The sequence below is a fragment of the Mandrillus leucophaeus genome, unplaced genomic scaffold (assembly GCF_000951045.1).
Source record: "Mandrillus leucophaeus isolate KB7577 unplaced genomic scaffold, Mleu.le_1.0 Scaffold203, whole genome shotgun sequence".
Classification (NCBI taxonomy): domain Eukaryota; kingdom Metazoa; phylum Chordata; class Mammalia; order Primates; family Cercopithecidae; genus Mandrillus; species Mandrillus leucophaeus.
In genome coordinates this window covers 2,066,775-2,083,225 of record NW_012102066.1, presented here as the reverse complement: position 1 = coordinate 2,083,225, position 16,451 = coordinate 2,066,775, and the positions used below count along the sequence as shown (strand labels likewise).

The window sequence follows — 16,451 nt, the reverse complement described above, 5'->3', positions numbered from 1 at the left end:
ATAAGTGATACTTACTGAGCACTTTCCATGTGTCAGGCAGAAATACAGGACTCCATATTTGTTTTCTGCAACAGAAACCTACCTGAACAAGTGCATAAAAGATTTTCAGAATTTGTTTCTGCAGTAATACAGAATAATAGGAGGAATCAGGAAGGAGCTGCACGATTTGTTGCTGAATACGAGGCAGGAATATCTGCATTGCTATTATAAGAGGTTCTCTCTCTTCTGCTTTCTTATATCTACATGAGCAAAGACAAAAAGAGAAAAGTAATTTTTCCCACCCAAAGAACTATCAATAATAAATTAGAAAATATTTTTAAATACATAAAACTAACAAAACAAAATCATTAACATTGGCTTACAGTTTCTGTTTGAATTGCTAGAATTAAGTTGAAAAGAAATTTAAAATAACACATCCTGTTTTAGGCACAGTTTAGACTAGTTTAAAGCAATTCAAGACTATTTTGCATTTTTCCTACATGAATGTTTCTAGTATTTAAATTAATTTTCATCAAGCCAAAATTCGTACTATAAAATACAAGTTGCTATGCTATTTTAAATAGACAAACTATGTAACAAATATGGGAGAAAATGTTTTTTTCTTATATTACCCTAAATTGGGCAGTTAAAGTAGTTTAAAATTTAGCTGCTCTTAGATCGCTTTAATTGCTATAAATCTGAAATATTTTCAAAAATTCCGTAAGTAGAGTAGGTAGGAACTAACCAGTTTAAAAGGAGAACTACAGGACTTTATATGCACATGTAGCAATCTTCCTAGAAACCAGAAAGCAATACTATTAAGTGTGATATTAGTCCTCCACCTACCCAAACTGCTTTTATGGAAAAGAATGTCACTAGCAAAGAAACGTCAACATTTTCTATCTTGCATCCAAAAAAGTACATGTTTTGGTTTATTTAACATACTCCCTAGAAGACAAGTATTAAGGTATCTCTGTATCAGAGTTTCCAAGGAAGCTGTTAATAAATGGTCCTGTGCAACTAAAAAGTTTTTGAAGTGCTTCATATTATATCACTGTCTCAGAGGTTAGCAATATCCATCAGCACATTAAAGTTTCTTTCAATAACTGCAGCAAATAAACACATTTAAGCATGTTTAACCCAACATTTCCCAGACTAATCTGATCACCTGTGCAGAACATCCACAGCAGACCACTCTATGCAACTTAATTATTTCTAAGTTACACAAGGCTGCTTTCTTCAGCCAATGGAAACCAACTTACTCATATGTCTTCACCAGTTGATACAGACATAATAAACTGCCAAGCCAGCTTCCACTGCTCTGTGATTGCAAGTAATAGTCTATCTTGTCGACTACTGCTGGCCAGTGACCAGGAAAATCATGTTTTATGATGGCACGGAGACACATTGTTAACTGGACTCTACAAGGTAGGGAAGAAAAGTCCAAAATCTAAGTAGTTATAAATACTATGTTTCAAAGCCTTCTAATATTTTACATAAAAGTTTGTTATCTCCTATTTACCTGTATTATATAATTGTATACATGGGATAGGGGAAAAGACATATCTAAAAAAACATCTTTAGTGGCTCAACTTGCTGAAAATAAACAGAATGGGTGAGTTCCTAAAATGAATGAAACCTTTCAAGCTATCTTATCCTAAATACAGTTCAAAAAAATTTTTAAATAGTTTAAAATTTTCAAAAAACTGCAAAGAATCTACCTCCGCTCTGTAAAATTTCCCAGCTTATTATATCCCATATTTTGGTTACCATATCCTAAATGGGGAAGAAAATAACACTTCAAACAGACAAACTTAGTCTAAAGATGGTACAAATAAGTACAAAGAAGGCCTACATAATTGTGGAAGCTTCTCTATGGGCCAAAACCTTGAACTCATCCTTTATCAGTTAAAACCCAACACCGTATGTTGAATCTATCCAAAGCAGTCTGAGATACTAATTTGTGTATCCCGAGTATAAGAAAGAAACATGTATTAGCGAGGCAATTCCTGAAGGGGAGACCTAAGAGCTACTTCCAAAGAAATAAATGAAAAAGCCAACAGAAGATACATAAAACAGAGGAAGAAAATATTCCTTCAATAAAACCACAAAGTTAAATGCTAAAATATGTTATCTGATAACATAGATCAGTAATCAGTTCCTCAATGAGATTTCCACTTTAACTGAAATTGAAAAGAAAACAGGGGCAAAAATTTCTTTTCTACAAACTATCAATTCAATGATATCACCAAATATGACCTTACATGACATTTTCAAATAGTTAAGAAACAAATCTGGCAAAATTAGGATTCCACAATGCAACTAAATAAAAGAAAGCATTGGAGGGGGGAGGGGGGAGGGATTGCATTGGGAGTTATACCTGATGTAAATGACGAGTTGATGGGTGCTGACGAGTTGATGGGTGCAGCACAGCAACATGGCACAAGTATACATATGTAACAAACCTGCACGTTATGCACATGTACCCTACAACTTAAAGTATAATAATAATAAATAAATTAAAAAAAAAAAAAGAAAGCATTTTCAGTTGAACAACCAGTAACTCAGATTCACTTAAACTCGTAAAATTAAACAAAATGATGCCTTTTCTTCACACTATCAAATCTATTTGAAAAATCCCTTTGTAATACTCCTAAACTTTGAGAATAGGCGGAAGAACTTTAAACAATGATTATAGTTAAGCCTTAAGGACATAAAAGGGGCAAAGCCACAAAGAACTGTCCCACAATAAAGATAAAAATCTCCTCTAGTGCCAGGAGTAGCTGCTCCTTTAAACAATAAATGTCATATTTGTATACAATAAACCTGAAGCTTTTCATTTTTTTAAATCTCATTTTCAGGTTGATCCTCCCAGTCCTTTCTCATTCCAAGCAAAGGATGGTTATGAAAGGCCATCCTTCATGCATTACTGTGTAGAACCACTCGAAGATTAAGGGAGATCTGAAAATGTAAGATTTTGAAAATAAATGGATATATGATGGTACCACAGGGGTATCAGTCCCATGACTGGCATTTGGGCAACCAATGAGAATAATAGTGATTTATTTTTAACCAGTACACCTATTTTCTGCTCTTAACAAATTAATTGCTTTAAAAGTTCAATGCTTGTTCTCCTTCCTGTTACCCATCGTACTTTCTTCCTTTTCCACTGCTTATGTCATGATGGCTATTAGATACTCAGGGCTAACGTTATATTCAACTTCTTGACATTAAAAAGTTTCATTCCTCTACCACTGTTTTCACCTGTTTGTCCCTGCATTTTCAAAAGATACCTAATTACTATCTTGAGTGTTGAAAAGAATTTGTTTCTCCTATTTTAAGACTGCAAAATTTTTGACTATACAGCTGCTCTGTCCAATAGAGCAGCTGCTAGTTACATATGCACACTTTAAATGAATCAAAAGTAAATGGAATTAAAAATTCCGTTCCTCAGTTACACTAGCAACATTTCAAGTGCTCAACAGTCATTGATGCCATGTGGCTAATATAAGACAGCACCGACACAGAACACTGTCACTGCAGGAAGTGCTGAGGGACACTACTGCTCTATGGCATCTAATCTATGATTTTCAAAAACTGGAGACAATTCTTCTAGTTAATACCTACTCTATCCTGTCTTCTCTGAAGGAAAACATGCTCAATTCATAAATGTGAATAAAAATACAGGGAAAGATTAAGATAGGTGGTAGGTAAAAATTCCCAGAATCAATCTCTCTGTATCAAAGAAAAGAAAAGCAGGTAGTAAAAAAAGTCAAGCGATCATTACTAAGAATAAAGGTCATTTAAGTAGCAAGATTTACACAATTGTTTTGGTTAAGTATGATTTTTTTTTTTAATCTTACCTCTTTTTGTGGCAACATAAGGCAACATATATTTTCCAAAATATCTTGAGACAAAGAATTACAAATGCAAAGACCACTAAGTAAAATAATATTCTTTGAGTGTCCCTCTTTATTACTTTACCTCTTTAGAAAAAGAAACATGAGTCTGAGGATTAGATCCAACAGCACCTACCCTCAGATCTAAGCATTTCATGCTTTCTAGTAATCCTAAAGATATAGCACCACATACCTCACTAAATCTGGAGACCGAATTATTCCTTCCACAATGTTATCACGTATTTGCTGGCGATCGTTTTCGTGAATGTTGAATGGAAATATTGCTTCTCCTGGTGGAGGTTCTCGATCTGGCCAGTATTGTGTCACCATGTTCTTCAGGTAAATGGCAGCTGAGTTTGAGAAAAAATGCTAATGTAGCAGTACCAAAAAGAATGGCTTTAATTCAGCCTTATAGAGCATGAAAGTCCAAACACTTCAATGTTAAACATGAAACCCAGCAAAAATGGATACTCTTCCAGGTATAAACAGCGAAATCAGGAAGGGCAAGTGGATAAGAATTTAAAGGTTTCACTTCAGCTAGTCTAAGCAGAAAATATTTCATTAAGTCAAGATCCAGAGCTTACAGGACAGGAAAATTATCTAGAAATCATGCATAGTAAACATACTTTGAGATCATAAAATCACACTTTTTGCAATGCCTAATTCTGAGGTGACAACAGGTAAAGTTCTACTTTCCTTCATGGAGGTGGCTTTTTTGGTTTTTTGTTTTCCCACTGGCTACTATCAAACACTAGCATTTTGGAGTATCTCTGCTTTTTATAGTATTGGTAATTTTCCTCCAACCTTTTTGAAATATTTACTACTTGTAAATATAATAGGGAAATGAACATCAGTCTTCAAAAATTTTTGGAAAACTCAAGAAATTTTTATATGTTCTCATCTATCAGAATACATAATCTGATTTTGTTCTATTCTTTTTAATTGTTTTCAACTTTTAACAAAAGCCTTCTGAAAGAAACAGGCTGACATATTGCTACAGCATTTTAAGAAGGAATGTGAAGCTTTCTTTTCTTTTTTTTTCTTTGAGACGGAGTCTTGCTGTGTCATCTAGGCTGTAGTGCAGTGGCAAGATCTTGGCTCACTGCAACCTCTGCCTCCCGGGTTCAAACGATTATCCTGCCTCAGCCTCCCAAGTACCTGGGATTACAGGCGTGTGCCACCACACCCAGCTAATTTTTGTATTTTTAGTTAGACAAGGTTTCACCATATTGGCCAGGCTGGTCTCGAACTCCTGACCTCAGAAGCCTGACCTCAGAAGCCAGTGCACCTGGCCAGAATGTGAAGCTTTCTAACCATCCCAGTTGAACAGTGAATGTAAGTAAATACTTATAATGTTGTGTGTGTGTGTGTGTGTGTGTGTGTGTATAAAGAATAAAGATACGTGATTTGGAAAGCAGCATAACTTTCTTCCCTTAAGCTTCTCTTCTTTCCCCACCCAACTCTTTCTTCACCCAACTTTTAACATAAAACTATATTGGTGACCCGGTTTAGTGGCTCACATCTGTAATCCCAGTCCTTTGGGAGGCCGAGGCGGGTGGATCACCTGAGTTGATCCAGGAGTTCGAGACCACCCTGGCCAACATGGTGAAATCCTGTCTCTACTAAAAATACAAAAATTAGCCAAGCATGGTGGCAGGTACCTGTAAACCCAGGAGGCGGAGGTTGCAGTGAGCCGAGATCATGCCACAGCACTGCAACCAGGGCAACAGAGCAAGACTCCATCAAAAAAAAAAAAAAAGCTAAATTGGGTAGTAAAAGCACTATACCATGAAGAATACACCAATATGTTCTACATTAACTAAAACATAAAAGAAATTTAGTGAAATTATGAACTTGACATCCTGTAAGCTCCTCTTTCATTAGTTTTGAGTACCTAAAGTTCTGAAAAACTGTTCCATCTATGATTTCAATTTATTTGGGTAAAAACAAAAATTATATAAAGCGGGATGTGTGTTAGGGTTTTCTTTCTTCCCTTGTTTTTAATTCAGACCACACAGGCTCTAGACTAAGTACCATGTTTTATCGGGTATAGTTATTATATTATGTAATAGTGACTGGCAAATAATACCTATTCAATAAAAATGTATAGACTATTCAAAAAATAATGAATGAATGATCTAAGGATATGAACCAACGTGTCAGCAGTTCAAACTGATTTCACAGGATTTGGGGGTTTTTTTGAGACAGGGTCTCACTCTATCGCCCAGGCTGGAGTACAGGGACACAATCACAGCTCACTGCAGCCTCCACCTCCAGGGCTTAGGTGATCCTCCCACCTCAGTCTCCCAAGTAGTTGGGAATACAGGTGTGCACCACCATGCCAGTTAATTTTTTGTATTTTTGTAGAGACAGGGTTTTGTCATACTGCCCAAGCTGGTCTTGAACTCCTGGGCTCAAGTGATCCACCCACCTTAGCCTCCCCAAGTGCTGGGATTACAGGCATGAACACCCAGCCTGATTTCACAGGATTAATCTTTGCAAAAAGAAAAATCAACTATATTATTCACAAAATCATTTTGATCCCTATAGAACTAGTCTTGAAAACAAAAAGCAACCTTTAGACAGTAAAGATACAGACATGGTAAAATCATGGGCTTATTTATGATTTAGTCATTAAATACTATTAATATTAATTTTACAGCTGAGAAGTTTTAATTTAAAAATTATGGTGCATCAAACAAGATAGGTTTTAAAAAAAAGCACACTGACTAATTTATATATGCCTAAATAAATGTACAATTAGGTAAAATAAAATTGAAAATACATTAAAAAGAAAATTTAAATTACTATTATGGATAATTATGGATTACTAAAGATAAAGGAAAAATACCAAAGATAACTGTTACCATATCAATCAATAATCTAAAAACCTCCCTTTAATCATTTAATTCAAGTACGTAACAACAAACCATTTGCCAGAACTAAGAAACAAAGGACTAATGTCATCTTAATCCAATTCATAAAGGAAGTATTAAACTTACTTATCTGTCTGGGTGTCTTGGAGCATCCTTGTATTTTAATAATAGATTAAAAAGAGAAGAAAATTTATAAATGGCACTTAAATTTAGGATAGTTGTAATATAGAATTTTACAAATGTATTTCAGATTCTATGATAAAAATGGCTGCTCTAAGATAGTTTTCCTACAAAATCCACTCACCATTTTAAGCATCATAAGTTGAAATTAACTTTCTAAAACACAAACACACTTTTCTCCTTCAGCACAATGAATCATCACTTAAGCTCTGGACCCAGAAACACAACTACAGAGGTCAATTGGGTTTCATAACCTCAAAGTGAAGAAAGTACTGTTATCTCAGTGGGCAGAATGTCATGCTTTTGAGTTGATGTTTCTAAGTCTCGCTGTTTTTCATTGTAATTTTGTAGCCCTTCTCTCCCTTATTACTCTGTGAAAGGCTAGATTAGACAACAAATGTGTCAATTATATCAAAATAATATTAAATAGATTCTGAGTACAAACTACAAAGCTTTCTACAAATAAAATGCATGAATGTTAATAAAAGTTTCTTAAAGTGCTTCTGGACTGATCAGAAACAGAGGCATCTTTCTGTTTATTTCTAGGTTCTGCACTCTATAATGTTAAGGTCAATCTTAACAAATAACCTCTGAACAAATAACCACAGAATGAATTGTTGTATCTTCTCCCTGTCCATCCTTTGGAAACACAAACAAAAAGAAAGAACAAGAAGGAGGCAAACTTATAGAAATCAAAAACCATGCTATTTTTTTAAATGACAGTCCCACATCTGTCACCACTGATGACCTCTTCAGGTCTAATACCTCTCAACCACCACTTTTAAATCCAAACTACTCTCTGCTTCTCATAGCAAGTCCAAAATGTACTGAAGAAAGTACATTTCTGAGCCTAAATTTACATATATTAGAGAAATTTTACTAAAGAGTCTCTTCTCATCAGAGGTAAGGAGTAAAAAATTAGAAACAAAAGTGACTTGACATTCCAGATCATAACTATCCTAAATTTAAGATAGGCTTCCTTCACTGAACATAATATTAATAATGCTATTATGCTTATCAACACCTCAAAAGAAAAGCAGCAGACCAAACATTCAAATTTTTTCGTTTTGCTTGGCAACATCAAAATACTGAATTTTTCCTGTTTCTTGAAAACTCACAGTAAGGTAAGAAAGGACATTCACCAGTGAGCACGCTTGATGGTAGCAAGAACACTTTATATTGCCCACAAACAAAAGAGAAAAAGTATTTTGCAGATGTATTTCCACTTAACATTAGCATAATTTTTTTTACAGCTTTATACAGGCTTTCTTTTAAAGCAAAAATCACAACATTCTTTTTTAAGTGTCATGCTAAAGATGATAAATTATCTGTCTGGGTGTCTTGAAGCATCCTTATATTTTAATAATAGATTAAACAGAGCAGAAAATTTATAAATACCACTTAAATTTAGGTTATAATGTAGAATTTTTAAATGTATTTCAGATTCTATGACAAAAATGGCTGCCCTAAGAAGGTTGTCCTAATAAGTTAGGAAATAATCACCAAGATAAACTTTATAAGGTAGTTAACAGATTTGAAATCTAAATTACGAAAAAAACAAATTATGAAGAAAAAAATGCCTTTCAATGCTGTTTACATTTTACATCAAAACTTCATTAAGTTGTACAGAGTTGGTGAGGATTTGGGGAACCTAGCATTCTAATGCACTGCTGGTAGAAAATGTAAGCAAAAGCAACTTAGAAGATTCTAAATTCTAAATGTCATAAATATCCATTAGCCTAGCATTTCCCCCTTTTTATAATTTATTCTACAAAAATACTCCCACAAGTACCTAGATACACATCCAATGATACTCATTTAGCACTGCTTCTATCAACGATGAAAAAAAAAACGACAATAACGGAAATATCCATCAATATCAAATTGTTTAAGTAAACCATGGTAATTCTTTTTTTTTTTTTTTTTTTTGAGACAGAGTCTCGCTTAGTCGCCCAGGCTGAAGTGCAGTGGCGCGATCTCGGCTGACTGCAAGCTCCGCCTCCCGGGTTCACGCCATTCTCCTGCCTCAGCCTCCCGAGTAGCTGGGACTACTCGTTTTTTGCATTTTTAGTAGAGACGGGATTTCACCGTGTTAGCCAGGATGGTCTCGATCTCCTGACCTCGTGATCCGCCCGCCTCGGCCTCCCAAAGTGCTGGGATTACAGGCGTGAGCCACCGCGCCCGGCCGGTAATTCTTATATAAAGAAATACTGCACAGCTGTTATAAAGAATGAAGTATGTATATGCACTGACTTGGAGCAATCTTCAAGGGTACATGGTTAAATGAAAAAAAGGAAACTGTAAAATAGCATGTGTAATATAAACAAAAGAATTGGAGAACCATTCATCAAAGCTGATGGCAGTCATCTTTGGGTGTGTGAAGAACAATGTAAGATATAAACTATGTTTCTCTAATGTTTCCATGTCATTAAAGGAAGGCATTAATGTAATAACTTGTTTTAAGATCTTTTAAAATGTTATTTCTTAAACGCTTCATAGGAACTTTACAATGGCCCTATAAACACTTAGGTTTTTAAAATAGGTTCCATTCAACAAAATGTTGTTTCAGAACAGCCCTATTTTATAAAACAAAGATGAAACAAGTGCAAATTATGGTTTCAAAAATTTACACAGAAGTCTTGTAAACCTTATAAAAGCAAAAAATAATTCCAACATCAGTGTTTTTCCATAGGATTTTCTTTTTTATCTTAACCACAAAGGGATCTTTTAGGAAATCATATATAGTGTTACAAATCTTCCCAAAGCTTAATATTTATCTTTTTATTCTATGTTCAAATAAAATTAAATACTTTCATCAGCATGTAGATTATGACCCCATTTCTATAGAACTGTTCATTGATCCTTCTACCTGAACACATGAAAAGGCTAATGTTCACCTAACATTAATGATGGTCATTTCTGGGTAATGATGGTCATTTTTGAGTAGTGATGGCCATTTCTGAGTGATGAATGTTGGGTAATTTTACTTCCTTCTTTGTATTCTTCTAAATTGTCCAAATTACTTATGCATATATGTCACTTACATAACAAGTCTTTTTAAATATTTTTAATTAGCTATTGTCGTTTACCTCCTTTAGCTTTTGATTATTATCTTCTGAAAATTCATGACACTCTAAGGCTCTAATTTTTAACCTTCTGGGCTCTAATGACCAGTCCATAAAAAAACAAGACAAAAGAACAATATACAACATCATGAAACAACATAAGATCCCACAGACTTAAAAGTAAGTTTCATATTTAAAACAGTCCTGCTCCGCAGTCACCTGGGTTAGGAACATCTGGGCAACACATTACCTCCACGATTTGCCACGTAACAGAGCCTGAATTCACATATATAAATTCATGGTCTTAATCTATGGGCCCAGAGGCTAGGCTACCAGAAATCATAAAACATTAGGAAGATTAGCTATTAAAATTGAGAAAGCTAACAAAAATAAGGGCAAAGTTACAGAGGCAAGGAATTGGTGGGTGGAAGGGAAAGGAGGGGGAAAAAAAGAGCTAGAGGATATTTGAGAGCTCAGTATCTACCTCTAAATTTCTGAGGGAAAAGAAAGTAAATTTTTAAGTCACTAGAAATACTTCATGAGTGCTTCCGAATATTTCAATAAATTACAGATATTTCAAATTAAAATAAAACTCTCATTCTACTGTCACCTACAAATAAATTTATAAAGGATAAAAAACCAACTCACCTGCCTGTCGTACTGGGAATTCCACATGGTCAGAGACTATAATCCGAAGTAAACTGGGGGCAAAATTGATAATCTTGTAGGACTGAAATTACAAAGAAATGTTTTATAAAATAGTGCAATATAAGTGAGTGGCTTATAAGTTAGCACCAGTTACTGAATACATTACTGTCCAAATAGAAGAAAAACTTTTAAACTGAGACAAACCCTTCAAGGCAAAATGAAGATTACTAAAATACTTCAAGTCAAAAAATTTTCCTGAGCAGAAACTGAGGAATAAAAGAATATGAACACTTTTATGATTTTTTTTAACATATTGTCAGAATGGTCTCCAGAAGGAGTATACCAATTTACGCTCCCAACAGCAGCATATGATAATGTCCATCTATCTAACACAGGTATCATCATTCCTTTGAAACTTTAATGTTTTATTAATATTCTCAATTGCATTTTCTCTATTACTAAGGAGGTTAGATGTTTCCCTCTTTGTTGGCTGTTTTTTCTACAAATTCCTTACTCCCTTTATCCTTTTGTAAATGGAGTATTTGCTTTATTCTTAAGAAATGCTAAGAGCTATTTATGAATTTAAAATCTCAATCTTTTATTTGACCTATACACGGCAAGTATTTCTTCCTAGATCATTTGTGCTTCAATTTTGTTTATGGTATTTTTGACAAACAGAAAACAAAGGCTACAGGAAATAGGAGACCTAATAGAACAAAACAGAGTAGATAATGTTACATAGCTGAGCATGAGCAATGGAGAGAAGCCAGTCCAGATTGGAACAGTGTGACTCACGAGACGGTGTTGAGCGCTCCGTCATCACCAGCTGCCCTCTACTGTTGTACTGTCTTTTAAACTTAATGCCTAAGTGAGTCTGTGGGGATGAAGTTCCTGCTCTGCCCTGTGGCCTGAGTCACTTCACCCCACAGGTGTGCTCTACTTTGATCTGCTCCTGAGTTTGGGACCTTCAAAGCAAAAAAAAATGCAGAGCATCCACTCCTTCTGATCACATTATATCCAGATGTACAGTGCCTGGACTATATTACAGTCCTGTCCTGTCTCTTATACACATCTAGATGTGTATAAGAGACAGCTATATTACAGTCCTGTCACATTCCAGAGTCCACATATGCCTTTGTCCACTGACATTCATTTGAAAAGACTCAAATTCCAGTGAGGCCAAACCAGACAATGACCCAGAGAGTCTGTTTAGACCACCCCTCTCCTCAGAGCCTGGATCTACGGGGGCATCCCTTTCAGTACACAGCTAGGTTTGGGCATACTACTCATTTTTTAAATTAGGATAGCATCTATGAAGGTAAATGTTTGATTACAAAATTAATTTGGAGACAACTGGCATTTTTAAAATATTAATCCTTTTCATCCAAGAACATTGTGCTTTTCAAATCTTTCTATATCCTTCAAAAACATTTGAATGATAATTGTTCTTCCTTTCATCCTGTGTAGTCTTCAGATCTCAAATCTGTGGCATGCAAATTCTTTTTTATCCATAATTCAAACCATCAGAATTTTAAAGCAGTTTTTAAGAAAACAGATTTGTTCCAACAACAGTTGATAGGAGGCAAAATTAATACAGATTCACCCAGCCTTCACCTTCTACATATGCATTATAATTCATGTTTACAACTTTCTAAATACTGAAAGATCTTGTCATGAATCTAAGATTAAAACATCTATGTAGTTTATTCTAATCATAAAAAAACTGACTTCCGTTATTTGTTTAAAAATCTTATTCCACACATACAAAATAACCTTTACACCTAAATAAATGCTACTTATTTGAAAGTAATATACCTATTGCAGAGACTACTTTTATTTCAACACTGTTACCATTGTACATATTTTGAAACTCCCCTTTTTGCAACTGTCTGCCATTTTTAAAAATGTCAGAAACCTTGTCTTCTTTCAGCATTGATTCATTCTATGTTAGCTTGGCCAGCTAAAACATTCAGAGATAAAATCAGATATATTTTCATACTACTTTACTCAGAAATAGTTACCCAATTTCTTTGTGCCTCTTCAGGCTTCAAGTTTCTAAAAAATAAACAAGACTAATTTCTCAATGATTTCCTGAGGATATTTTGTATCTGTGAAGTTTTCTGCAAATAAGCAGTTTGCTTAACTAAATGCTGCATTTATGAGAACTCAAAGCAAAAAACTGATGTCTCCTCCCATCCTCTGACTCACTGCTCTGCTGCATTAACCTTTCTAGTCCTCCAGCACGCCAAGTTGAGGGCCTTTTCTGAACCGTTGTTCCTCTCAGTTCTTTGCCTGGCCCATTCCTTCACAACATCCAACTCTCTACTCAATGCCATTCTTCAGAAAATGGCTACACATCTCAACACTCCTGCTTGGGCTTTACAGCACTTATGACCTGAAATTATATAAGTTACTTGTCTGTATCCCCAGCTCCATGGGAACAAACTTTTATACCAATATCTGCAATATATTAACTCAATAAATATATCTGTGCTATTATATAAACAAATTATCTTAATAAAGGGTAATGCAAATGGCATGTACACATGCATGGAAAGCAGATATTCCAAAGCTTGGCGATGAAAGTAAAAACTCATTTCCCTACCGAGGCCATGGGAAGGATAATTTATTAAAAGACGACACCTTTCTGGATGAATTACTTCAGCAAGGTACCTACCCATTCCTATTCCTCTATGCTGCCACTAATGGGACTTCTGGTCTATAGAAAATGAGAAAGACGTACAGGGTTCACTCTTAATATCCTGAGATAAAACTAAAACTACATTTTCCCATAGAAACAATATCACAAAGAGCAGTCAGAAAACTAGTCACTAGTAACAGAAAAATGCTGGCCTGAAAAAAATATATAGCTCCAAATGAGAATTTATCCATTGGAACACAGGCTATTGTGCAGAAGCTGCTTACTTTTCTAAATGGCAATTGACAGATCCATCAGTATACCGCAGAAGCTGCTCCCATTCCCTATGCAGAGCATACTGCTAAGGGGAGATCTAGACTAAAGTCAAAGAGGTGGACCGTAACCACTTATGGTGATTTACCCACCCATTTATCCAACAAAGTCGGATGTTACAGTGGTGGCAAAGGACAAGCATGCAAAACCCATCATTATAAGCATGTTTTACTACATGGTTAGGTGACATTATATTTTGTTCTACTTACAGCCAATTCAAAAAACCTTAAAGCATTTCACTATGCTTTATGTAAAATATAAATGCTGAAAGAGTGTTATAGCAATAAGCTACCTTTAGAAATTGCTGGGGAAATCACGGTCTGTGATGAGGTGGGACACTATGGGGCAGGGCAGAGTGATGATGGAATGGATTTGGACTGAACTACCATCAAGAGTCTATGGCCATACCACCCTGAATGTGCCTGCTTTTGTCTGAAATACCACGGAAAAAAAATAGGACTGGGTCTTAAATGTTTCCTAGTTCTGCCGGCTTTCTAATGTACTTTTTCCACTTCTATAACATCAACTGTACTTATATACTGATGAATCAGAAAGAAATGAAGGTTAGGTGAAGGACAGGGAAGTGTAACCTGATATCAAAGGAACACCTGGCCTCATTGTGAGAAGGGGGTCATAAACAGGCCAACTCCCCGTTCATACTAGTAGACTGCAAATTCAGCTCGTTTTGTTCTTCCTAACTAACCTCTGGATTACTATTCTTCCAGCCAGCCAACATACAGTACTTTTACTCTGCAAAGTCTGTGACAGGTACTGACTTTAACTTCCCGCTATTCTAAGTGACAGTCCATTTCTTTTTGAGACACCAATACATCATCTTAGGGCATTAGTTCAACCCAGCCTCCTCTCCATTGGCAGTGTTTTCACTCTCCTTTTTATCTCTGGGGAATCCTGCATTCACACCTACTCCAAACTCCACCTAGATTACCTATTAAAATAATCCCTTTCAAAGATTCCCAACATGCAGCTGCCTTTTAAAGTCAATTCCAACAGAAACATTTACTTAGGACAATCACACTTTAGTCACACTTCCAGAGGCACAGAATCACCTGGGGGAGCTAGTTAAAATACAACTGGCCCCACCCCCACAGTTTCTGATTCTTTAAGTCTGGACTGAAGCCCCATAATTTGCATAATTTGTAAGTTCTCAGGTGATGCTGAAGCTCCAGGTCCTGGGCAACTCTTTGAGAACGCTGATTTTTGAATATTTACATTTTACAGGTTATCACAACCTAAAACAGCTATTGCTCCATCCCAGGGGTAGCTCTTAATTCCTACTTTTTAGTAAGGGGTCTATGATTCTCAAGTACCGGTAGGGAAGAAGAGATAAGCTAGAGTTTGGGGTCATTAAAATTTTGAAGTGTGGGGGTAACGCTGGAAAAACGTCAAGGCTAATCAGGAAGAACAAGAGACGGAGGAAAAAAGAAAAGTCTTACACATTTTAGCATTTATAAGAAATTTCTCCAAACACATCTTAGTTTAATGTGTCTTAGATAAAGCAGTACCACCATGAAAACTGCCTATTCTCCCCAGAGCACTCTCCCAACAGCACTGCCCAGCGCTCCGCAAAACTCGGCCAATCAGTGTCAAAACAGTCCTGCCAACCCGACAGGAGGAGGTGGTGGGCAGAGTGCTCCACAGCAACACCTAAAAAGGGCTGGGTTTGGAGAAAAGATGAACTCAGATTTGAATTGTAAGTAAAATTCCCACCTGCTCCCCAAGTCAGCGCACTTAAGGAAAAGAAATCACATCCTGAAAACACTAGCACAGGTTGCAAAAACTGCTTCTTGCGGACCAAGTGGGCTGAACAAACTGCACTGGAGAAGGAAGACGACACGAAAAGGTGCAAAGGTGGCCAACAGGTGCGCGAGCTGCTCGGCAAAGATCCTGGGAGCCCTGCTCCACTGGACCGGGGGGGGTCAGTGGGGGCGGAGGGCGGGACCCGCAGTGAGGCGTCAGCCCCAGCCTGGTGGGGGTGAGGACGAGGGGCGCCGGGGAGGGGGAGCCCGGCCAGCCGGCAGGGGCGCCGCTCAGGCGGAAGAGGGGCGCCGAAGGCCCTCTCCTCACCTGGTTGAGTTCGTTCTCGGCTGCAATCCGCAACTTCGGGTCGATGGTGCCCTTCAGCGCCTGGATGATCCGGTTGAGGTCCATCTCCCCGGGTGGGGGCTCCGCGGCCCCCGGACCAGTAGGCCGGACTGCAGCTTTAGTTTTCTTTTGACCCTCTCAGCCTCCTCTTTCGCGACCCCTGGATTACCTCACACCCCAATCCCCGCCACCGTCGCCACCTGCGGCCACTTGCTGCGCCACTCTGACTCCGCGCCCCCTGTCCTCCCTTTTTCCCCCCCACAACTCGCTCTCCATTCACCCTTTTACGACAGCCGGTGGGAGGCGGGAGAAGGAAGAAGAGGAAGCAGAGCTTCCTTTACGGCGGCCTCTTCCCCCTGGCGTGATGCTATGACCGCCTCCATTTGGCGGCCGCCATGCTGCTGTACGGAAAGCGGCCTCGGCTTCTTTCCCGAGGAGGAACCTGCGCTCCCGAACTCAGGCAGGCGGCCGCCATGCTTCCGTACGATTAGCAGCCTCCCGCCTCTTCCCAGATGAGGAAACTTGAGCTGGCCGGGAGTCTCCTTACAGCTGCTTCCAAATTAAGCATATCTGGATGGTGTGACACTTTTTGTTAGTCCGAGAACTGTATAGGCATCGCAACTGGGCCTGTTTCAAGACAGACTTGTTGGAACCTTCAAATCATGTACCTTACAGGTGAGCAGGGTTCCTCCGTGTGTGGGAGTCATCATTCATTCATTCGCTTTCACTG

The 16,451-nt window shown here is 37.3% G+C and overlaps 1 protein-coding gene across 1 annotated transcript in view; it reads right to left on the bottom strand.

The window, feature by feature from the left end:
• IPO8 (importin 8) overlaps positions 1 to 16,133 on the bottom strand; it is a 67,356-nt gene extending 51,223 nt beyond the window's left edge. Inside the window, exons 1-5 of the mRNA XM_011979571.1 lie at positions 15,704 to 16,133; positions 10,648 to 10,729; positions 4,072 to 4,228; positions 1,242 to 1,400; positions 83 to 239 (exon numbers count right to left, since the gene is read on the bottom strand). Of these exons, the coding sequence (XP_011834961.1) occupies positions 83 to 239; positions 1,242 to 1,400; positions 4,072 to 4,228; positions 10,648 to 10,729; positions 15,704 to 15,787 (639 nt within the window). The 5' untranslated portion in view covers positions 15,788 to 16,133. The remainder of the gene's footprint in view (positions 1 to 82; positions 240 to 1,241; positions 1,401 to 4,071; positions 4,229 to 10,647; positions 10,730 to 15,703) is intronic.
• Between the last annotated feature and the right edge of the window lie 318 nt (positions 16,134 to 16,451).